Source organism: Crotalus tigris, unplaced genomic scaffold (genome assembly GCF_016545835.1).
Source record: "Crotalus tigris isolate CLP2741 ecotype Arizona unplaced genomic scaffold, ASM1654583v1 scf7180000018419.1029430, whole genome shotgun sequence".
Taxonomy (NCBI): domain Eukaryota; kingdom Metazoa; phylum Chordata; class Lepidosauria; order Squamata; family Viperidae; genus Crotalus; species Crotalus tigris.
Window position 1 is genome coordinate 258555 of NW_024096993.1, and position 24414 is coordinate 282968.

General features: G+C 37.0%; 1 protein-coding gene across 4 annotated transcripts in view; it reads right to left on the bottom strand.

Moving 5' to 3' along the window:
- Positions 1-2588: 2588 nt before the first annotated feature.
- The window catches only part of PLPPR5 (phospholipid phosphatase related 5), an 80935-nt gene continuing 59109 nt past the window's right edge, over positions 2589-24414 (bottom strand). For 3 of the 4 annotated variants that reach the window (XM_039352258.1, XM_039352261.1, XM_039352260.1), the window contains exons 4-6: positions 14583-14759; positions 13742-13861; positions 9057-9257 (exon numbers count right to left, since the gene is read on the bottom strand). In XM_039352258.1, coding sequence (XP_039208192.1) covers positions 9132-9257; positions 13742-13861; positions 14583-14759 — 423 coding nt within the window. In that variant the 3' untranslated portion in view covers positions 9057-9131. Of the gene's footprint in view, positions 5444-9056; positions 9258-13741; positions 13862-14582; positions 14760-24414 lie in introns of those variants that run through there. The other variant, XM_039352259.1, reaches the window with a different exon arrangement.

Below are 24414 nucleotides of genomic sequence, written 5' to 3' on the forward strand. Positions count from 1 at the left end.
AAAGGGAAAGTAAAATGGCGATCGGCAAACTCCTCGGTGTTTTTTTTTCTGGAAGTTAGAATGCTGACCGGCAGGCTTTTTGGTGTTTTTCTTTCTTTCCTTTCCCTTTCTCTTTTTATTTCCTTATGATTGGAATGGTTGTTTTTGGTATCTCTAAGTATTTTTTTTGGAACGGACTTTTTTTATTTAATTATTATTTTTTTTTTTCTTCTCCCTTTTTTTTTCCTTTGAACTCCCTTTTTTTTTATTGTAATGACCCTTTTTTGAAGGACTTTTTTTCTGTTTAATTTTTTGTAATTTTTAAGAAGGAGTAAAACTTTTTTTTAATTCTTTTTCTCTTCCTTTTTTTCCCTTTTTTCTTTTTATTATAATGACCTTCTTTGGAGGGAGTTATGATTTTTGAAGGAATTTTTATAATTTCTTAAGAAGGACTAAAGGTTTTTCTTTAAGATGGCTCCAAAGCGTCCAGGGATTTCTACAGTTTCTAAATCAACAGTTTCACCCTCTTCTGGGGGTCAGCTAATAACTATGAAGGACTTGCAAGACATGATGGGAGATGTTATAATTCAAATTAGGGCAGAAATGAAAAAGATTTTAGAGGAAAACAATAAGATCTTGAGACAAGATTTTGTTTTGGCTTTAGAAGGTGTTGCTTCTGTTCTTGAAAAGGTGAACTCCCATGTGGAAGAGGTAGCTGAAAAAGTGGACATAATGGAGGGGAAAATTGAAAGTATGGAAAAAGAAATGGAAAATGAGATTCTTATGCTTCAATATGGACAAATGGAATATGCCTTAAGAATTAGAGGCCTGGGAGAGTCTTTGCAAGGAGATCTGAAGGAGATGGTTGCAAAGGACTTTGCATTGATTTTGAATAAAGAAAAAGAGGGAATACTTAATGAAATTGAAAAATTATTTAGGGTTAACTCTGTGGTGGCAGCACAGAAGAATCTGCCAAGAGATGTGGTAATTTACTTTGGTAAAAGATCTTTACGCAATGAAATTGTGCAAGCCTATTATAAGAAGAGATTTCAAATTGCTTCACAAGATGTTATAATTTTTAAAGAGATCCCATCTAAAATTTTAAGAAGAAGAAAGGAGTTTGCTTTTTTAGCAAATGAACTTAAAAAGAGAAAAATTTCATTCAGATGGGATGTTCCGATTGGAATGGTGGTGAATTACCTGGGGACATGTTATAGACTTAATACTGTTTCTCAAGCAAAAGATTTTTATACTTCGGTCCTGGGGGTATGTGCATCGCCATCAATTAAGTTTAAAGCTTTGGAAGAAAAGAATGTAGAATCACAGTTTGAAGAGCCTATATTTATGAAAACTGGAGAATCTTTGTGTGAGAGGCCTCAACAAGTCCAGGTTGAGGAGCAGAAGACAACTTGTGCAGTATATAATCCCAAAGAAAAGCAGCAACAGAAGAAGGTTAAGGAAGTTTCATATTTAGTGGTTTCTGAATCTCTGGGAGATGTTAGACCTACAAAGTCTTTGGAGCAATCTTTAAGGGTGGAATTGTTGCCTGAAATGGAAACTGGGAAATCTCAGTCTGAGGGGCATCAACAAGAGAGGAACGGGCAGAGGATAACTTGTACAACTTACAATTGTAAAGATCAATACAAGGAGGAATTTAAGGAACCCTTATTGGCTTCGGAGTCGATGGGAGATTCAGGAATTTTGGAGCAGTCTCCTAAGGCAGAACTTGCAGCATTTCTTACGAGTTTGATACAAGAATGGAGAAGGGAAATGGAAGAATGGAAGAATGGAGAATGGAAAAAACTGGAATGTGAATAATTAATAATACTAATATAATTGAGATTGATAAGGATGTAGTTTTTTACGGATGGAATTAGTTATTGGTGAAGATTGAAATGTTTAATGTGTTTATTAACTTTGTTGTTTTAAGTTTTGAACCTTTAATGATAATATTGTTTAAATTTGTGTTTTGAAGGGATTATAATTTGCTTATTTTAGTGAGTGGATTCTAATGTTTTAAATTTTAAAAATTTGTGGTTTTGGAGGGAGTTTATATAGAGTGATGATTGTATTTAGATTTGTTTAGGATTTAAAAGTGTTTTTAGTTTTTAAATATTATTATTAATATTTTTAAGACAAAATAATTTGTTTAATTAAATGTGCTTAGATTTGTTTAGGACTTATAGGTTTTTTAAGTTTTTGTTTTTTTTTTTTTTTTCTTTTTGGATAGGAGAGAAGATTATGAAGATTGAAGGAAATATGTACTTACTTTAAGTTCTTTAAGAGTATTTAGCTTTAATGGTATAACAAAGATTTGTATGTTTATTTTTTCGTTTTAGGATAAAGAAAGAGGGAGAAATTAGATTTTATATTATAGATATAGATATTCAAAGAAAGTAATGTTTAAATTTGTGTTTTTGGAGGGAGTTTATATAGAATGATGATTGTATTTAAATTTGTTTAGGTTTTAAAAGTGTTTTAAGTTTTTTTTTTTTTTTAATTAAGCCTGTACTCAGCTCTGGGAAGTCCAGGGGAGGGTTTGGGAGGTTGGGAAGGGGGGGGGGGTGAGGTAGGGGGGGGTATGGGAAGGGGATTTGTTTTTGTAAAATGTAAAAATTTTCAATAAAAAAAAAAAAAAAAGAAAGGAATTGTAGCTATGTTAGTTGACTAGGTGGAAAAATTCAGTCTTAATGCAGTTATTACCAAATTTTAAAGTCAATGGCCCTATGCCTATCAGAAATATTGCAGCAACTGCTTTTTGTGACCTTTGTTTCTTATATTCAGAGAGATTTTAATTTGCAAAAAATTGCAAACAATATTTGTACCAATCTATATTCTGTGGTATCAGTATCAGGAAAAGGCTGCGCCATATGATTGTCCTAACACTGTAGATTTTTTTTTTAATTGCTCATGGTATCATTTAACTGATTTGTGTACTATTGAAAAAAAAATGAAATGGGAATAATTGTAGATTATCACAGATTGCCATACGGGTATTCATCTTTTTTTAAATTGGCAGTTGTACTACACAGATTTCATCTTTTTGTCTAGGGTAAAGCACTCTCTCTAAGGGTAAAACATGGATAGCTATGCCTCAAACACACTGCAACCTTTTGTTACTTTTTACTATCTACATTTGTACTTTCACGGTACAGTTAGCATTTCAATGATCATCAAAAAACAGGATTCTCTCTCTGTTGGGTTTGCTTGTATGCATATTCCAAATAATGAATAGACAGAAAACGCCCTGATCCAACTAAAGCACAGCATTTTAAGTAGTATTGTTTTAAGTGAAATAAAATCAGGTGTGTGTCTTAACTTTTTAGTAAAATAGGTATTTTAAAATATTTCATTTATGCTGGAATTCTTCCAAAAGTAAGTAATTTTGAAAATGTAACTTATATAGGTGATGCTGTGCATCTCCCCTCAATCTTAGATCGCCAAGGTGAGTTAGGCATTAATATTTGATTTTTAATAAGACTGGTGACACACTGTAAAAGTGTGTTGAATTTTATAATCACTGAGTCTTAAAAAAACATAGAACATATATACAGTTATGCATTAGACTTATCTCTCTCTCTCTTAATTCTCTTGTCTGATGCTTTCCTGGCCTATTCAAAAAGATTACCTGAGATACAGAATAAATATTTGAAAGGATGGTAACACTTTGGTTCAACTTGATACTATTTTGAAGACCGTTTTTTTTTTTAAAAAAAACCTTTTAAAAGTCTCTTATTACCTACAGAACCCAAACTAATGAAATTATAAAACATTAAATCTTCTGCCTTTCAAGATGTAAAACAGCCCAGTTTTATTTTCCCTACTGTTTTATTATTATTATTATTTGGGAGCCTATATCTTATTTTCAAGAAAGGCATAAGCAATTTTTGGCCATTATATACAATGAAGCTAGATTTGGCTAGAGAATTTTCCATGTATTAGTAGAAGAGGTGAGTTTGGGATAGGATCTTACCATGATAAAATTCCATTTTGATTCATGTCAATGAAGGAGGGAACTAATATTATAGGACACCTTTTTATAACTATTATACTAAAAGTGATAACTGCACCATGACTATATTTAAGGTGGATCACAGCAATGGAACTTTTTTGAGTGGGGGTGGGGGATAGGAAATGGAAGAAATGAAATGGAAGCCAACATATAAAGAGAGTGTTCAAATGCTGTGAATTTAGACTATTAAAAAGTGAACTGCTCCTCAAAAATCACACATTATTTGAGGCGAATGGGTTGAGATCACTGCACATGATCTGTAACTTATTCTTGTCCCTAAATCTAATGTACCTACTATAGAGTAGAGACTATAGAGATATCCTGGGTAACAGAGAAATATTGCACAATTCTATTTCATCTACTGGTCAAAGAGGAAGCCTTGGTTACAAGATAGCAATGTCTGTCATTTGTTTTACCTGCCACCCTTTTCTGTGAATCTTTATTCTCTGAGGTTTAAAAAAAACAATGGGAGGGGAGAATGATTGCTGTTTCAGCACTAAGCAGGAGTGGAGAATGGTATCAATTTAAAATAAAAGCATATAAGGTCCTCTGCCCCCACTGGGAACAAAAATATTCTAATTATTGCTCCCAATATGTAAAGGACAGAATTAAGGGCTTTGAAACTACTTTTATGTATGTTTTCTAACCTTTAGCTATTATCCACGAATAGCAATGGTATGTTACGAATGAATAGGTATATGAATATGCTGGCAACAGGTTTGGAGTTATAAACTTTCAGTTAGTGTTTGATAATAAAAGAATAATCTACCCCAATGTCTACATGTTCTCATTTCTAATCCTAACAACAGGGTACATTGAAGATATTGAAAAACTACAAAATCAACTATTCAACCACATGAAGTCAGGAAAATATCGAAATAAATAATTTGTTTTAAAATAACTATAGAATACTTATTAGAGTATAAATGGCATTTTTTTTCTTCAAAAACAGAAGCACCAGTCTTAAGAAATGTGGTATGAGAAATATGTAATAGGAAGTGCCAGTGGCATCTGAGTTCTGGATAAGATTCTTTTAGAAAAGTGTACACTGAAATCAGTTTAAATGGGAGTGTCATGCTGAATTTTGAAGACCAGATCTCCTTGGTATACAGTCTAATACTTACATGACCGTGTTAAGAAATAAATATGCCAGAACAGGGGAAATGGTATGTTTTTATGACATGCTGAGGTTCACCCTTTCCCACCCAGTCCCTAAATGGTACAATGGTTTTGATTGGAGTTGGAAAATATTCTTAACTCAGGCATATTCTTCATAGGTTGCTGTAAATTTTAATGCTGTGAGATCAGATTCTAAGACCAAATCGGTTTTTTCTTTAATATTGAAATTGTTTCAGTCATTACGAGTGAACTGTGAAAAGAGATGACGTCCAATGTAGGGAGTAGACATCCCTTTCTCCATCATGTGACTTCTGCAAAGGCTGTGATGTGGTTCTACAAAGGTGAAAAGAACAAAGCATGGAAGTCATTCAACTATAAAGATGAGAGATGCATTTTCCCACCAGCACCTACCACAGAAGATCCCACAGTTTAGACTTTAGTAGCCCTTCAGAGATTCACCTCTACGTATCTCAAGAAAATCTAAAATGCTTTACAAAATATTCCACATACATTAATTGAATCACCATTCTTAAATGACTAAGTTCTTCATACACTTAAAACGCAAGCCAAATTTTACAATTATTTTATAATAAGTAACTACAATATAAATTTTAAGAACAAACATGGCAAAATCTGGTAAATCAGATTAATACTATTTTAATTCTGCATTTGTTTTTTTTTTTAAGTTTCATAACTCCTGAAAGTGATGTAACGTGAAACAGGAGAAACTTAAATAAAAATTGTATTTACTATCCAGCAGAAGGCAAACATGTCCTCTTTCATTAATTAAAATTTCTTCTTTATTCAATCTACTCTCCACTGTTTCATTCGGCAGGATGCATCTACATATTTCTTGTGTAAACATGTTCATAAGAAAATACATGCATGCATACAAAGCATTTTAAAGGGGTAATAGGTCATTCTTATAAGGGCCAAGTTTAAGTTTAAATTGGCTTAAAAGATAATATGTAATACGTAGGCAGGTAACTTTCATAGCTACTTAAAGTACTGAACAGGGATGAACAGAGGATTTGATCTATGAAAACAGGATTCATTGAAATTAATAGATATTTTTATGAACTTCCTTATAAACGTGCATTAGGGTTTATTGATAATAGGTTCAGGTTTCTTGCTAGGGATTCTAATCTAAATCAAATCTCCTGTTAACTTAAAGCAAATATGAACTTTCCCTCCCCCCTTACATCAAAATATACAGGAATACCCTCTGGATATTGGTTAATCAGGATTTCTTGCCTCCAAAGGGCCTTGATCTGGATTGGAAATTCATAGAAATACCCACAGAAGCCAGAGATAAAGCCCTGATTAATAAACCTCAAGTGGAGAATCTTATTTCATTTGGGTTCCCTGTCTATTTTTGGGGTAAAGAAAAACAATCTGCTAGTTGTCTCTCAAGTTGTGGTAAGCAATCTAGGGATCTTCAAAAGTTTTCATTATGATTCCATAGTAGCAAAACCACTAAAAACATTTGAGAGGCACCAGACGTTATCATTTTGCTATAAAGAAACACTGTATTTGGTTGTTTGAGGCTGAATGGCAACAAGAAAAACCCTATTTTAGAATGATATGGAATTGGGGGGGGGGATTGTAAATGATTGTCCAGCCTTGTCCAGACTCTGCTTGAAGAGCTTCAGAGAATGATAGTTACTCATTTCAATAACTCGTTACTCATTTCAATAACTGGTTCTACTGTAACTTATAAAATCTATCCATTTGTATAAATTAGTCCCCTTTAAATCACGTCTTGCCCTTTAGCGCTGCACAGAATATATCTTTTCCCTCTTTCATGTGAAAGCTCTTGGGTATCTGAAGAACCCTTCAAATAATCATTTCCATCATTATGAATTTCCATTGATTCTTGCTATTTATTTAGGAACAATAAAAATGCCAATTAAAATAGTAGCGTTTGAAATTTAAGTTTCATTCATTCATTCTACCTGACAGGAGAAATAAAAAAAGGTGCCCGCAACTTCATAATTTTTACACGTGCCGCACATTTTAAAAGGGTGGGGCTTCAATTCTGGCTGTTTAAATTTTGGGGGAGGTCAGACACCCCTAACCCTCAGCCATATGTCTTCAATCACTCTTCCGTGCTTGAAACCCCATGTTTCAGTCTAGAAAGAACTGTTTTGTAGAGACTCCTGTCGGGAACATTGAGGACAACTATTGATCTAGGCTTGAAAATGCCTCCAATGGCTAATGTCTGTGTCCTTAGGATTCCATTCATATCTAGTAGTCTTAACTGTGTAATTCTAAAGTTCCTTAAAGGAGCATGCTGAAGGTTCCTGAACCTGTAACATAATTAAAAAATCAGCATAATGAGATGTAGATTTCTCTTGTTTTAATTGAAGTTGATCGTGACCATAATACTTCCCGAACGATTGATCAGGCAATATAAACCTTTTTGTGGTCGTACACTTGACTTTTGGATATATTAAGCCACCAAGCAGTGCAACAGACATGAGCCTATTGTAATGAAGCCACTGGAGTGGACGGATGGGATTTTCAGCCGTCAGAAGCCCAGAGATTGGGGGAGACACCCTTATTTTAAAACGCATCTTTTACATCTGTGGCCAGCTTGTCCCAATTTCTTTCTTAACGAGTGAAAAATTGAGCCTGCATCTTTTCTTCTTGGTAGTAAATTCCGTGGTACGTTTTTGTGCAGTGGCCACAGAATTACCTCTTCTGAAAAACACAAGGCTCCATTTTTGCATCAAATACACGTCTTTAAAAAAATGGTAGAAGAAATGCTATACACAAAGCACTCAGAGGGACATTGCAGCAAATGTGCTAAGTGGAGCAAACTCTTTCTCCTTAGAGACTCAGTGCAGCTCATTTCAAGAGCTTTCCCATATATGTATACATGCGCACGCAGAGGTATTCTGGTTCACAAGGAAGTTCTGGGTGCAGACAACCTGGGAAAATCCCTGAAGCAGCTTTTCTTCTGCAGAATGTTAAGTGTCTCCACTATGAACAAAAGTGCTTTTTTTGTAACGGTGTGTTTCATGAAGCACCTTTTCAAATGCTTTGCATTGATCTACTGGGAGATTCAAGGAATCTATTTTTAAGTCAGCCATTCCTCATTCCAGAACTGTAAAAGATATCTCCATATAGGTAGAGCTATATGGTAAAGCTTTTTGGAGTTCTCTGAGTATGAAACCTTCAATAACACCTTTTGATCTAGCAGTCAGAGCAGACACGCTGAAACCCATGCAAAAAAAAAAAAAAAATCCAGATTATATTATCAAATTCCTCAGTGAATGTTTGTTGGCACAAGCATTCACTATTAATTCACCACAATGTTGTGTTTAATTTTGTGAACAAGCAATGCACAAGTTTATATTTTTGTAACAGCAAAAGTTGTTACTAGTAAGAGCAACAAGAAAAAAAAAACATGCACAGCAATAGTTATTTCCAACCAATATATCACTGGAGATGATCCTGTGATCCACTGGTATGAAGAGCAAACTGGAAGAGCAAGAACTATAAAATATCACTATTAAAATAACAAAATATATTGAAACTGAACCTTAAGTGCTGGTTTCCATTTTTAAAAATAGAAACCATACTTATAGCAATATGCCAAATAATGATTCTTGCTATTTGAAATAGCATTCCATTCATGTAAAGTACATTTTGACAATATTAGTAATTTATAATATAAATCTTCAGTAATGCACAACTTACTAATCATTTTGAGTATGGACAAGCATACAGAACACAGGATATAATTTATCTGGTACTCCTAGTCATGTTACAGTCTGTGCATTTCGTTAAAATGCAGCATTAAACTGCATTTGACTATACATGTCATCTCAGTTTTTAAAATAGTGTAAAATATTTTTCTCCCGACTTTGCAGGAGATAAAGAGTAGCACAGAATAAAAATGCCATTTCACAAACTTCTGTTTCTTAGACAGACCCCTGCCTGCACTGAAGGTTCAGATATGTCCCTTGCAAGCCAGCGTTTAAACACACCAGTGCGCTTGTTTGCACACATAACTTTATTGCCTTATATGAAGATGTTCAAACTGGTCCATTCCTGTTATCCAGGAGAATAGCCTAAAGAGCTGGGCTTTAAAAGAGTGTTCTTGCAAAGGTTCTTCTTGACCACGATTAGTACCTGGGTTCTGTAACATGTACAATAATTGCATCACTTGAATCATGTCTGGACAGCTTTCATTTTTCTTCATCTTACCAGCAGGTAACATAGAATGAGGAGGGCTTTGTTTTTAGTTTTAACATAAATAAAAAGTATATATAGGCTACTCTCTGAGGATCAGTACTGAAGGAGGACAGATATATTTGAAAAGAGTAGGAGTTCAAGAGCTATGTATAATCAATACGGTTATCCTATACTTGGCGTGTAAAACATTTAGATTTTGTTTATTTGTAGGAAAGTAACAATGCAAACTGAATGTCACCTTTAAAAAGTGTTGGTAGAATTATTTTTTACTTATGCATATCCACCAAGATTAATGTATTTGAGAATTACATGTTTCACCGGTCTAACACATTTTCATTTGCAAACAGACTGGATATGACCGATGGCGCTCAGGGGTTCAAAGGTCCATATGGACTTTTCCTTTCGCCATGCTGCCAGCCCCACATTATCTTTTCCATATATGCATATAAATCATCATCTTTATTTCTCAGCATTTCTCTGGATTTGGAAAAATCCCAAACCACAGGTATGCTTTAGTTAAGGCTGAAAGCCAGCTTGGTGTAGTGGTTAAGGCATTAGGGTAGAAACTGGGAGACTTGTGAATTCTAGTCCTCCCTTAGGCACAAAGCCCCCTAGACCTTAGGATAGTTGTTGTTGTTGTTAGTTGCGAATTCATGTCCGACCCATCGTGACCCCACGGACAATGTTCCTCCAGGCCTTCCTATGCTCTACCATCTTCTGGAGTCCATTTAAGCTCATGCCTACTGCTTCGGTGACTCCATCCAGCCACCTCATTCTCTGTCGTCCCGTTCTTCTATTGCCCTCAGTCTTTCCCAGCACTGGACTCTTCTCCAGTGAGTCCTTCCTTCTCATTAGGTGGGCAAAGTATTAGGATAGTTACCCTCCCCCAGCTCTGGGAAGGAGGCAATGGCAAGCCACTTCTGAAAAATCTTGCCAAGTAAACTGCAAGGACTTATCAAGACATTCCTAAGGAAGCATTCTGTGACTAGACAGCACAAAAAAGGGGGGAAGGGGCATGGAGACTGAAAAATTGTGACTGATCCAAATACACCCAGCTGACTTTATGCCTAAGGCAGGACTAAAACTCTCCATCTCCTGGTTTCTAGCCCAGTGCCTTTAATCATTAAACCAAAGTGGCTCTCATTTAATCACCCACAAAATTTAAAAGGTTTGCGAGTATAGTCCACAAAGTCAGGAAAAAGTGCTAATGTTAAAGGGAGTGTCTGTGGAGGGATGAACCAATAGATTTCTGATAAAATTATGCCTTACTACACTGTACTACAAAAAAAGATTGGTGCCCCTATGTTACACTTCATGTCAATGAGCTGTTCTATGATTTGATTTCTGAAAAGCAAGATTAATAAACTAATTCTGTCAGTTCATACATGTTTATAATACACACTTTAGGGAAGATTTTGCTATCTGAGTCATTATTTTTATCTGTTTAAAGTTGCTATTTTGACACCATTGCCTTATTGTCCTTAAGTCGACTGAGGCAGAATATAAATGGGTATTAAATAAACAATAAATAGGTAACCAAGTTAACTCACTGGTTTAATATCGGTTATAAATCAAGCAATGTACAATTAAGTACAGGTGGTTCTTTTACTGACCACTCATTCAGTGACTGTTCAAGCTTATGATAGCAGTGAACAAGTAGTCGTTACAACAGGTCCTCAAAGTTCCAGCCATCATATCCTGAGGTCACATGTTCGTGATTCGTGACCTTCCCTTCCCACTGAAGTCAGAAATCACAATCCTGTAAGGTGCTCAATCATTCATTCAATTTCTATAGCTGCCGGTCTCAGTCAATGACTCCAGGCAGCTTACAATTTAAAAAAAAAAACACACACACACATTACAATTAAAAATACTAAAAACATTTAAAAATAATAACAACAGGAAAAAAATAAAAAAAAACATCCAGATTAAATACACCTAGGAGCAAGGTACTTGGCCAATCTCTGACGGGAGGATCTTCCATGGAGCAAGGGCACTGCAGGAAAAACTCATTTTCTGGTCCCTTCTAGCTGACACTTTTTGGCTGATGGGATCTGCAGCATACCCATTATTCTGCTCCATTTGGTCGGATAGGTAGAGACTCTTGGAAAAAAGGTGATCCCTCAGGTACCCTGATCCAAAGCCACGTAGGGCTTTAAAGGTAACCACCAGAACTTTGAATTGCATCCAGAAACACACGAGTAACCAATGCACCTCACGCAGAAGTGGTATTACATGTGCGGTGTATCTGGCACCATTTACTACAAGCAGCATTCTGAACCAGTTGAAGTTTCCAAATGACCTTCAAGGGCAATCTCATTTGGACTCTAAACCAAGGGTTACAAGGGCATGAGTTATTGTGAGCAGGGCCTCCCAGTCCAGTTATGGGCACAACTGGTGCACCACCCAAAGGTGTGTAAAGGCCCTCCTAGTCACAACTGCCACCTGCTCTTTCAGCAGGATCCACAAGTCCAGGAGGAACCTTAGCCTACATAGCACATGTCTGGGATAGTGCAACCCCATCCAGAATCAAAGATGTAGGAGATGAGCAGGCTGAGCCTGAGGCAGGGGTTAAACATGTCATAAGTCACGAGTCCCTGTGTGCACACAACAGATCTAAGTCCAGCCCACCTTAAATGCCTCTCTTAGTTCTGCTTATTTCCCTTAAAGGCCACTTGGTCAGATTCTTGTAGAAAGCTTAAGCTTGCAATAAATCTTTATACTCATTTGAACTGCCTGAATCCCCTGATTTCCCCAGTGCTTGACAAGAATCTTGTCTCTAGGGGGTTGAGAAAAACCAAGTTTGAATCCACTTTCAGCCATGGAAGCTCACTGATTACTTTGATCCAATGCCTATCTCTCAGCCTAGCCTACACTAAGGATTGTTGTAGGGAAAATTTGGAGGAGTAACTGTTACATGTACCACTATTGAGTTCCTAGGAGAAATGTGAGATAGCAACCTAAAGAAGTAATAATAAAAATAATAATAGCAACAACAGAATTGGATTGACTTGGATTCTGAATAAAGTGTCTGATGTAATGATGCCTACGTAGGGAAAACAGGCTATGAATTGGTTCCTTTTATTCATGCATTTTTTTTAAAAAATGAACATTTAGCTGCCCTACAATGTTAATTTGAGCAAACAAAAGCCTTTATTTTGACATCTCATAGGAAGCTAACAGAATGGATTATACAAAAAGATACACCCATCAACCAGATGCTTGCTTGAGCAAATGAGATGGTGAAACAGGTTGATTTCCGAGATGAAACTGAATAGAATAAAGACTTTGACAACATTTCATACTCTGCTATAACTGCCATGGTTTTTAGGTAAAGCAAATTGAGGGGGTTACCTTAAGGAGAAAAGAAAACCAAGAAACAAAATCTCTTACGTCCCAGCCCTATGCCATTTATTTATCCATTTCCCACCTTATTTATTATTTGCTTAGTTAAGTGGTGAACAAACCTAATATCTTTCTTCCTCTTATTTTCCCTGCAGCAACAACCTTGTGAGGTGGGTTGGGCTGAGAGAGAGTGACAGGCAGTTTTTCATAGCTAAAATGGGATTAGAACACACACCCTCTTGGTTTCTAGGCTGATGCCTTAACCACTAAACTGAACAAGCTCAATTTACACACAAGCAATCTCAGGCATTCATGCAAGATGCCCACATCCTACTATGTAACAACCACTCAAGTCTGTCAAATGGCCAGGGGCATTTGGGGTTTAAAAAAAAAAACCAAAAACTCCAAAGTGCATATTAGTGTTCAAAGCAATCACTAATTTTATGCAAATAGCCTCCTGCAAACACTCCTCAAACAGAAGCCTTCTAGATAAACGCACAGCTAGGATGTTTTAGGGCACACCTCAATATGTTTAATGTACATTTAAGAATAAAGGGAAACAAGTTAAAGAGACAGTCTTTATATCCAGTTTGTGATAAAATTACATCAATTTACTTATTAGTCCTTTCCACATACGTTCCACGTCATTTGAACAATTAAACGCATATAAAAAGTACATTTGTGTATATGCAGTCTTTTATACAGCCACAAAACCATCACTGGGCAACTAATGTATCCCTTGAACTGAGAAGTTTGGACACACTGAAGAATTTTAACTGATATTAAATTAATTAACTGAAGAGAATGTTTCCATGCCGACTTCATGATTTTGTGAGAGGAAGAAGGCTGCCTCTTGTGACAAACTGATTTAACAGCACGATACAAATTTAGCCTTTTTTCTTTATACTGCATTTTCTTCATGGCCTCCTACAATCCTTGAGAAGATAAAAAGCGTTCCTAGTCTCCAGACCACCATAGTTTATGATGTGGACTTGAAGATTTGTTTCTCTTACAAAAACTAAGCAAGGCAATCATTCTACCTCAGATTCACCACAAAAGTTATCAATTCACCACAGGCCTTACCTTTACTACAGAATGTTCTACCCGAGGGATGCTGATCATAGACATCTGTCCCAGATTGTCCAAGTGTGACTGTTCATGTTCTGGTTGTCTACCTCTAAAATTATTAACCACACATACCACCTAGAAAGAGAAGAAAGTTCTTAGATACTATGAAGCCATTATGATATCTGGGTCTTGACAGAAATACCATTATAATTAAACTGTACAGTTTCCAAAATATATTCATCCCTCCAAAAGCTGTAATTTAAATACACCGTAACTTTAGGTAATTATAAAGCCAGTCTAGTGGAAGTGGAATTCTCCATGTTATTCCTGGTGCTTAAAACAAAGTTTTCAAATACTTAGGTGATATTTCCAAACTAATATACTTGCAGAGGATGCAGTTTGATAGAATGTGACCTTAAAAACTGAACATCTTTGAATTAAAATAGAAACATGTCAGTATAAGAATACCGATGATGCTGGAATTCTGGATTCTCAGGCCCGAGAAAGTCATTTTATAATTAAGGGACTGATAATCCTGGAAAGAAACAACTCATTGAAGATAGAATCAAAAATGCAAGAGAAAGAAGCCATGTCCACATGGAAATGATAATGGCAGTAATAAAAAGAGCTCTTTAAAAATTACTCTCTGAATAGAACGGTCTAATAGTAAAAAGCTCATAGATGGAATAATGCAATACCATACGATTACTTTAGCTGGGTAAGGCGTAATAAACAGTTGTACTTATTGAAATTTGTCATTGTGCGAATAGCCTGTATTCTGATGGATTAATGAAATGGTGGATCCTACAGACAGTCAGACAGGTAACAGGTAGAAGAATGTGAAGCTTATACATACCAAAAACACAGCTATTGAAATACCGACTAGAAATCCTGCTATCACATCTGACCAGTGATTTCGATATTCTGCTACTCTGTTGATACCAGCGAGAAATGCCATACACATTATGCTCAAGCAAAGGACTGGTTTTGCCAGCCTGGTCCCTCTAGCCTTTATCGTGTGGGTGATGTACATCTAGGAATAAAAAAATTAAAAAAAAGATAACAAAAATAAATGCAACGCAATATCCATCAGTTTTCATCTAGTTATTGAGGAATTTGAATAACTGTCCCCATTTTGGAAGAGTAATGATTTTTAAAAAAATCATATAAATTAACATTTACACCAGGAATCCAAATAAGCTATTGATTTATTTACTGGATTTCTACCCTGCTTTCGGACTGAAATCAATTGCAACCTTGAAAATGATGCTTTTTGGGCCCCACTCCCACCCCCTGGTTGAGACCGGTGATAAATACAGAAACGGACACAATCCACGATGAGTGAGAACCAGGTACAGGTAATTCTCAACATTTCTGCTGATGAGCAAAAAAAAAAAGTTGTTAACTGGGTTTTGCCCCATTTTATGACCTTTCTTGCCACAGTTATTAAGTGAATCCCTCTAGCTCAGTGTTTCTCAACCTTGACAATTTTAAGGCATGTGGACTTCAACTCCCAGAATTCCACACCCAGCAATGCTGGCTGTGGAATTTTGGGAGTTGAAGTCCACATGCCTTAAAATTGTCAAGGTTGCGAAAAACACTGCAGCTGTTAAGTTATTAACCTAGTTGTTGAAGTGAATCTGGCTTCCCTGTTGACTTTGCTTGTCAGAATGTTACAAAAGATGGGCCATGTGACTTTGAGACACTGCAACCCTCATAACACATGCTGGTTGCCAAGCGACCGAATTTTGATCATGTGACAACAGGGATGCTTCAACAGCCGTTAAGTGTGAAAAACAGTGTACTGAGTCACTTTTTTCAGTGCTGTTTTTTAAAAAACTTTTTAAAGTCACTAAATGAATGGTTATAACTCAAGGGCCGCCTGTATGGTTATCGCATTCCTCATTTGTGTTAGACTCCTCCCACTTCCCACAATGCATTTGGTGGCACAGTTCTCAGTGCATAGAGATTAAGAGTTATACCTATCTGGGCTTATTTATGTACATGGCCAAAATAATACCACACAAACAGATAATTTCCTTGAATAATTTGACCGCATAAACTAACAAGGAATTCTGAAAATAACAAGAAAAACGAATCCTGCTTTTGTATCTAATACCTTTGAGGCACATTTAGCAATACTGGACAGGAAAGGCACTTTTTTACTTGCATTTTCATGTACACTCGGTGCAATTAACATTAGGCAAACCATGTTGTGTGCAGACAAGTGTGATTGAAATTGTTCAGTTAATGAAAAATATTTATGCTGGCTAAATATCTCGCAAGACACAGTCTAGCTAGCAATCTTGTCAGAGTTTTATGGCCATCATCCAACACTGCTGCACTTTAAAGCGAAATGAATAGATTGAAAGCTCAGAATTCCATTAAATTAGAACTTAACTCTTTTCTTTATTGTTTGGCAAAAATGTGTTCACTGTAGGCAAGAATTAAAAATAAATAGCAAAGTGCTATGAGATACATGTTGGTGGTTTGCTGTTTCCAGTCACCAGATGGAACATAAGTACAAAATTTGTCTTTCTTGATTTTGATTATTTTTTTTATGCCCAGATACTTGCTTAATTCTAATAAAAATCCAGTGAAAGACACTATCATTCCAGTTTTATATATGATAAACTGAAAACAAGCTACAGATGCATTGCAGATGTTTTTAGTTACAATATTTATATCACACTTAAAACCTAACATGGAACAGAAATAAAGGAATATACACAAAGTAGACATATTTAAAAAAAACGTAGGCAACTATATTTAAGGGAATAATGGAAATACCAAATAGATAACCACCTCAAAATTAAAAGAATAAACTTGATATGCAAAAACTACTAACAGCTTATACTAGTTAAAGCAGGTAAATGATGGAACTGCACCATTAGAAAAAAAATAAAGCAAGCACACTGTAAAGAAGGCCGCTTGGAAAGCAAAACAGTAGTTAAAAAACAAGTTCCTACTAAACTATCAAGATCACGAGAGGTATTAGTACCACTTTATAAAACCCTAGTGAGACCACACCTGGAATACTGCAGCCAATTTTGGTCACCATATCACAGAAAAGATGTTGAGAGTTTGGAAAAAATTCAGAGAAGAGCAACTACGATGATCAAAGGCCTGAAAACTAAAACATATGAAGAACAGCTGCGGGACTTGGGCATGGCTAGTCTAAAGAAAAGAAGAAACAGGGGCAACATGATAGCAGTATTCCAGTATTTGAGGGGCTGCCACAAAGATGAGGGGGTCACGTTATTCTCCAAAGCACCAGAGGGCAGGACGAGAAACAATGGTTGGAAACTGAACAAAGAGAGAAGCAACCTGGAATTAAGGAGAGACTTCCTGACAGTGAGGACAATTAACCAGTGGAACAGCCTGCCTCCAGAAATCGTGGGCGCTCCATCACTGGAGGTTTTTAAGAAGAGGCTAGACCAGTGGTTCTCAACCTTTTTAATGCTGCGACCCCCAACCGGTCGTAAGTCGAGGTCTACTCAACCGGTCGTAAGTCAAGGACTACTCAACTGGTGCAGCACTGTTTGCAGAATGGGACTTTTGGCGGGCTCAGCAGGGCAGAGACAGCCTGGACAATTCCTATTGGCTTTTGAAAGCCAATAGAATTAGACTCTATTCAAGAGAGTCTATTCTATTGGCTTTCAAAAGCCAATAGAATAAAAGGGAGTAGCACAGCTAAGGAAAAGGGGAAAAAAATGGCGGACTGCGTTGTTTGGCGACCCCCGTGAAATGGTCGTTCCACTCTAAATGGGGTCCCGACCCACAGGTTGAGAACCACTGGGCTAGACAGTCACTTGTCTAAGATGGTATAGGTTCTCCTGCTTAAGTGGGGGGTTGGACTAGAAGACCTCCAAGATCCCTTCCAGCTCTATTCTATTCAAACTATTCAAATTCAGACCATCCATACCTGGGTTATTAAAGCCAAAGGCCTGTGGATTATGCTATTCTTCCACTCAGGATAAAAGGGTGCTGTAAGACTAGTTTGGTTGAAGAGGAAATCCTCCATCTACAAAGTGGCAGATATGCCTTGCTGAAGTTATGTGCGGCCAACTGGAAATGCTCTAATCCAAATGGATGGGAACATTCAAGCCAATGTAGGGAGAGAAAGTATAGCAAAATCAATAAAAGGTGATATCCATTTCTGCCCTCCAGAAATGGTTGCCCGCCAGTTTTGCCAAGGGGATAAGAGAAATGTCCAGATCTGTTAAAAACTGCAATTTGAATCAAGGTTTTCCAGCGGCATGATTGACATCACTCTTTATACACTCCTGAAATTATAGCTATTTACTAGTAAGCCAAATAGGAAGCTTGACATAGCAATAGAGGCACATTAATGTTCATTTCAGATCTCTTTCTTTCTTTCTTCCCGGTTTGCTGGAGAAAAGGTGATGGAGTTAGACCCAGTCATAGAGCAATTTATTATTGCTTCCTATGCAAAGTACTCACAGCTAAGCTGGAAACTCCCTTAATATTTTTATCTTTATTGCAAGGCTGTTTTAAAAATATTCATGAGAAAGAGAGGGAGGAGGAGACAGGTAATGGTAATTAATGTTAAAATTCCAGACCCTTATAGGGGCAGGACACCTAATCATCCTGCTTATAACATTTTTGCTTAAAAAAAAGGAGGGGGGAAGAAAGAGAGAAAAATTAGGTGTATCTTGTCTGAAAGTGCTGAAGCTCACCACCTGCTTGTGAAATAAAGCTTTTTATGAACAGCAAGCTATCGAAAATAAGTCTGCCTAAAATTGCCGGAATAAATCAGTGGTTAAAAAAAGACTGCATCCTAAATCACACCCTTCCATCTTCCTCCCCTCATTTGGAAGGCAACGTGATTTTCACTTCACAGCTCTTCTTTCATCTCTTCTGTTCAAATTGCAGCAGACACTCCCTCTCTGCCAGGTTAGGTTGGAATACTGATGATTTAAAAAAATGGTTCTCATCTCCACAAACAGCTCGTCTACCAATAAACTCTCAAACCACATTAGAGATGGATTGCTCAAGGTCTGACTTTAAGACAACTCCATACTAGTTTAAGGAGACATCACACCAGCTAAAGTTCACCATGGTATCTTGTAGCAAAGTAAACAAGTGTGAAAATAATTTTTTGTTTTTAAACGTTCTCTGTATAAAGTTGACGCCCCTTGGCTGTTCCCTATTGCTCAGGGATTGTTTTGTCCATGCCTTAAAATATTGCAGGAGCAAACAAATGTGGATTAGGTAATCAATGACCTCTCCAGTAGAAGTAATAGAGGAGTAATTGCCAGCCAATACAAAAGAAAAAAGCAACAGCCTGTGAAAATACTTTTCCAGCTGCTGACTTATCCACAGTTGTCTGATGCTCTTTACACTTACAAAGGCTTATTGTCTCACGACTAAATTCTACTCTACGGCTTGCTACAGAGCAGCGTGCAGTAGATTGGACTGCAATCTGCAGAAAACAACCTGCAAAGATTTTCCTATCCACAGTCAAACTACTTTTGTCACAATTAAAAAAAAAATCTATTTCTATGCATCTAATAAATCAGGGGTCCCCAACCCCCGGTCCATAGACCGGTACCGGGCCGCAGCATGCCAGTAACCGGTCCACACAAACAAGCAAAGTCCCATCCTCAAGATGCAGGCAGCACACAAAACCACGCCCCTTCCAGTCTGCGAAAAAACTTCTCTCCACGGAACCAGTCCCTGGTGCCCAAAAGATTGGGGACTTCTGCACTGGAGCATGAAGATGTCTGAAGACTTCAGCTAGTTAACTGGGCTCCATTATAAGCGTCTTTTTTCCATTGTGTTTAGATTTTTTTTTTCTCTCTCCCAATTCTGGGCTGTATCAACAGACTTACTCTCAGGGGTTTTTGTTTTGCCCACATGACAAAGAAAGATGCTTTGGTTATTTTCCCTTTTAAAAATGTCTTTAAATCATGAGGTTCATGTAGGAGAAGGAATAGTGGAACCTGGGAACAGAGTTACGAATCCTTATGAAGCCACAAGCAGATCATATCCACCACCACCCCTTTGAATTCCATTAACCCTTATCTAATTCCAAGCAGCTGCCAACTGTTAGTTGAGAAGATTCCTGTGTATAGGCATTTAGCAATAAAGCAGTTTAATTGGACCACGCACAGACCAGATCTTTCATGCCTGATAGTTCACCAGCTATACTGATAACTCCCACAAAAACAAATCCATTCCACCCTATTTTCACGGAAAAACGAATCCGTTGTATTTTTGTGCACCTGTTTTTATATACAAATTTCCCAAAGAGACAAACCGTTGAAAACACTTTTGATGTCAACTCTCTCTCCAAACGCACAAAGATTTAAACAGATCAAAACTAAACTTCTCTGTAATCTTTTCATGGACATCTGGTTCATCACTTTAGAAAAGATGCTGATCTTTTTTGAATTTGATTCTGATCTGTAGCCTGCAAGGCTGGAAAAATGGATAGAAAATAGTGATGTGATACCGTGAATTTTTAGAAGGAAACTATCACAGAGTAACTTCTTACAAGTGTATGTTAAACCTAAAAAAGTTGACCATAATCATAACACAGTATTTTAAACAAGGAGAGATTTAAACCTAAAAGTAAAGGTAAAGATAAAATGCGGGCTTTTAAAAAGGTACTCAAAATATGACTGGGATTTGGGTCCAGGGAAGATTAGAAAGCACCACTTTTTTTGCTGTCAAGCACTTTTAACTGTCAAGACGCTTCTCAGATGCCAGATCCAACTTTAATTTGTGCTTTCAAATCAGTTTTTGACACCTGGCAACTGCCTCAATAAGTTCCTGCGGTTTTCTTGGCAAGGTTTTTTAGAAGTGATTTGCTATTGCCTCCTTCCCAAGGCTGAGAGGAAGGACTATCCCAAGGACACTAGCTGGTTTTGTGTCCAAGGAAGGACTAGAACTCATGGTCACCCAGTTTCTAGCTTGGTCTCTTCAACACTACAATCCAACTTTATATTTGTATAAGAACAGCCCCAGCTCCAGCTGCCAAATCTCAGCACACAACACAAATCTCCAATAATTTTTTTCATGTTTTTGAGAGACAGCTAACTGACCATTGTATATATAAATAGAGAATATCTCTCAAGGGAGGAAAGAAGATTAAAGGCATGAAAAGTAAAGAAATACGTCAGCTTTTTGGTTTTGTAAAATTTATTAAATCCTTGGGAAAGCTTACTAATACATAGGTTAATGATGCTCTTAATTAAACTTGATCAGAAAAGGAGTAAAAATAAAATTGAAAACTTTTGGATTATCTTTCTTCTTTAGCACATACTGCAGGAAATTGTAGTTGCCATTTTTTTTAGCTGGTGTTGATCTTCGTATGCATCAAGTTGTGGGCATATCAAATATCAAGTTGTACCCATATTAAAGGTTTTTAAAAAGAGACTGGACAGCCACTTGTCTGAAATTGTATAGGGCAGGAGTAGGCAACCTTGGCTCTTTTATGACTTGTGGACTTCAACTCCCAGAATTCCTGAGCCAGCCATAAAAGTCATAAAAGAGCCAAGGTTAGTAATAGTAATAGTAATAAAGTGGGAAGGGACCTTGGAGATCATCGAGTCCAACCCCATCGAGTCCAAAACCAAAACCAAGCTTGTCCCTTTGTAATCAAGAGATGGAAATTGGGTCAATGTTCAGATTTTCTAAGTGCATCCTACATTTTCTGGTGTAGCACCAAGTGTGCAGATAACCACTTGGACCACCATGGCCAATTTATGCCATCATCTTTCAATTTCAATTTTCAGATCTTGATACTTTTGGATCTTCTACAATTCTTTGTCTTCTACCGTCTCCTGGTACTGCTACATCAATTATCCACACTTTCTTCTTTTCAACCAGTTATCTCTGCTGTGTTAGGATCCAAGACTTTTATCAGTCTATATGCAGAAATCCCACAATATTTTAATCTGCACATTTTCAACTACTTTTTCAACTATATTTTCCCACCAATTTTTCATTACTGACACATTATGTCAGGGGTCTTCAGACTTGGCCCTTTTATGACTTGTGGACTTCAACTCCCAGAATTCCTCAGCCAGGCACGCTGGCTGAGGAATTCTGGGAGTTGAAGTCCACAAGTTATAAAAAGGCCAAGTTTGAAGACCACTGCATTATGTTATGTGCCTTTGAATGATTGTTTACTCCTGATGACTGCCTGGACAAGTCCCTGTAGTTTTCTTGAATGACAGGTCCAAGGGTACCCAGCCGGCTTCATTCATAAGGTGGGACCAGAACTCACAGTCTCCTTGTTTCTGGCCTGATGCCTTCACCAGTACACCAAACTGGCTCTTGGCTATGGTCTACAGGGTAGAATATCTATGTCTTTCTATATGGATGAAGGAATGGCTTCCTGGAGCCCAGATTAGATAGGAAGGGAAAATCAAAGCAAGCTTATCTCTAAGTGTACACAGCTGCACCAAGATACAGTGTCAATGCCAGGCTGATAGAACTGTCATGCATTGGGTGTCCAGGGTGTGGCTTTTCTTCTTTAGCTCTATGGGTGTCCAGGGTGTGGTTTCTCTTCTTTAGCTCTAATCTTTTCTGCAGTGGTTTATTCTGATGAGAATTTAACTTCAATATTTGGGCTGCTTGTCAGAACATACATTAAAATCCTAAGAGATGTTATAATTATGTACCGTATATTCCGGCGTATAGGGCGACCCAGCGTATAGAACCCCTAGTTCGATGCCGGGTCGCAAGACGATAGACGCCAAGTCGCATGCCTAGAAAGTTGTCTTATACGCCAGAAACTACCGGTATTTCTGGCGTATAAGACGATCGACACTGAGTCACATGCCTAGAAAGTCATCTTATACACCGGAAACTACGTTATTTCCGGCGTATAAGACGATCGACGCCGAGTCGCATGCCTAGAAAGTCGTCTTATATGCCAGAAGCTACCTTATTTCCGGTGTATAAGACGACTCGGCGTATAAGACGACCCCCGAGTTCGGAGGCTGTTTCGACGTTCTCAAAAGTCATCTTATACGCTGGAATATACGGTAGTTATTTTATATAGGATAAATGAATCTACTTCCATATCCATGCAAGTAATATTTCGGGTAGATTTTGTTTTCTCACTGTCAAGCACACCAATTATTTCCAGTTGACAATTCTCAGCTTCCAGATCCAACTTAATTTGTGCTTTGAGTCAGTGTTTTACTCCTAGCAACTGCCGAGACTACTCCTTGCAGTTTTCTTGGCAAGGTGTTTCAGAAATGGTTTGTCACTGTCTCCTTCCAAGAGCTGAGAGCGATGGGCCTAAGGTCATAGAGCTGGCTTCATGTTCCAGGTAAGACTAGAACTTATGGTTTCTAGCTTTTGCCAACTACGCCAAACTGGGTCTCAAGAAAAACATTATTAAAATAAATAATATTTCTATATTATGATTAGAGTATTGCATTAGAACTGTAAAACCCAGGTTCTAATCCCTAATGAATAACTTTAAAAAAAAAGATTGCTAATGGTCTTGGTGACTACTTGTCTCTCACCTAATCTACAAGGTTGTTTTGAGAAAAGGGAAATATCAATGTTTTTGAACCATTGAGAAGGAAGGAAGGAAGGAAGGAAGGAAGGAAGGAATTAATCTAGCCAATAAAACATGTTTACAACATTATAAATATATAAAAACTAATCTGAACTAATTTCCATATGCAAATATTGCTGTATCAAATAATCCTAATGGATTTGTAATACAGCCACCCTTTCTAATTCCATATTTAGTCATGTGTTCATGACTTAAATGATTGATTGGTCTTTCATTTATTCATAGATTCATGGGAGGGAGAAGTTTAACTTTTACATTATTTATTTATTGTTTACACCCAGTGTTACAGATTTTTTTTATAAGTAAGACATTTACAGAAATGCAAAATGTAGCTCAAACAACCATGTAACTGTAATTAACCAGGTTACCATCTCCTCTGCCTCCTCCTTAGAAAAAACAAAGTCCTTTAACAAAAAAAAGAATTGAAATAAAGAATAACTGAGCATCTAAAATTGTGCAAATGCAATAGAATAAGGTTGCCTGCATTGAAGCTTGTTGCAAAGAAACAGCTTGTGCAAGTATTAAAAAATGCCAAAACTATAATATCAAATCAACAAAGAAGAAGAAAAAAGCCAAACAATGCATCACCGGAATGAAAGATCAAGCTGAAAAATAAGATCAGGCATGCTAATATCAGATGCAAGTTAAGCTAGACCAGGTTAAAGAAAGAAGCTGAAGAACAAAAAGACCAAAGAATACCTGATTAAGAAATGTCACCTATAATCAAGGAAGGAGACACTAGAAATAATAAAGCAGCAAATAACAGCTAGAGCCAAGAAGATCAGTACTATAAAACTTCAACTGCACACAACAGGCAGACTCTCCAATTTCAGTCGAATCAGAAACGTTGCTATCAACCCACCAATGGACAGACTGCAGTGAACCAGTCAACACCTGACAAAGAAGAAACAGTGCAGTTCTGGGCAACAGCTAAGCGACAACTCAAAAAAAAAATTACAACAAGAATGCAGCATGGATAAAGGATGCGAGTAAGAATAAAAAAGAAGTTGAAGTGAAGAGCTTTTAATCACAGCAGAAATGGTGGAGAAAAAGGCAAGGAAGATTAAGAATTGGTCAGCACTAGGTAAAGGTGAACTGCATGGGTTTTGATTGAAACATCTGA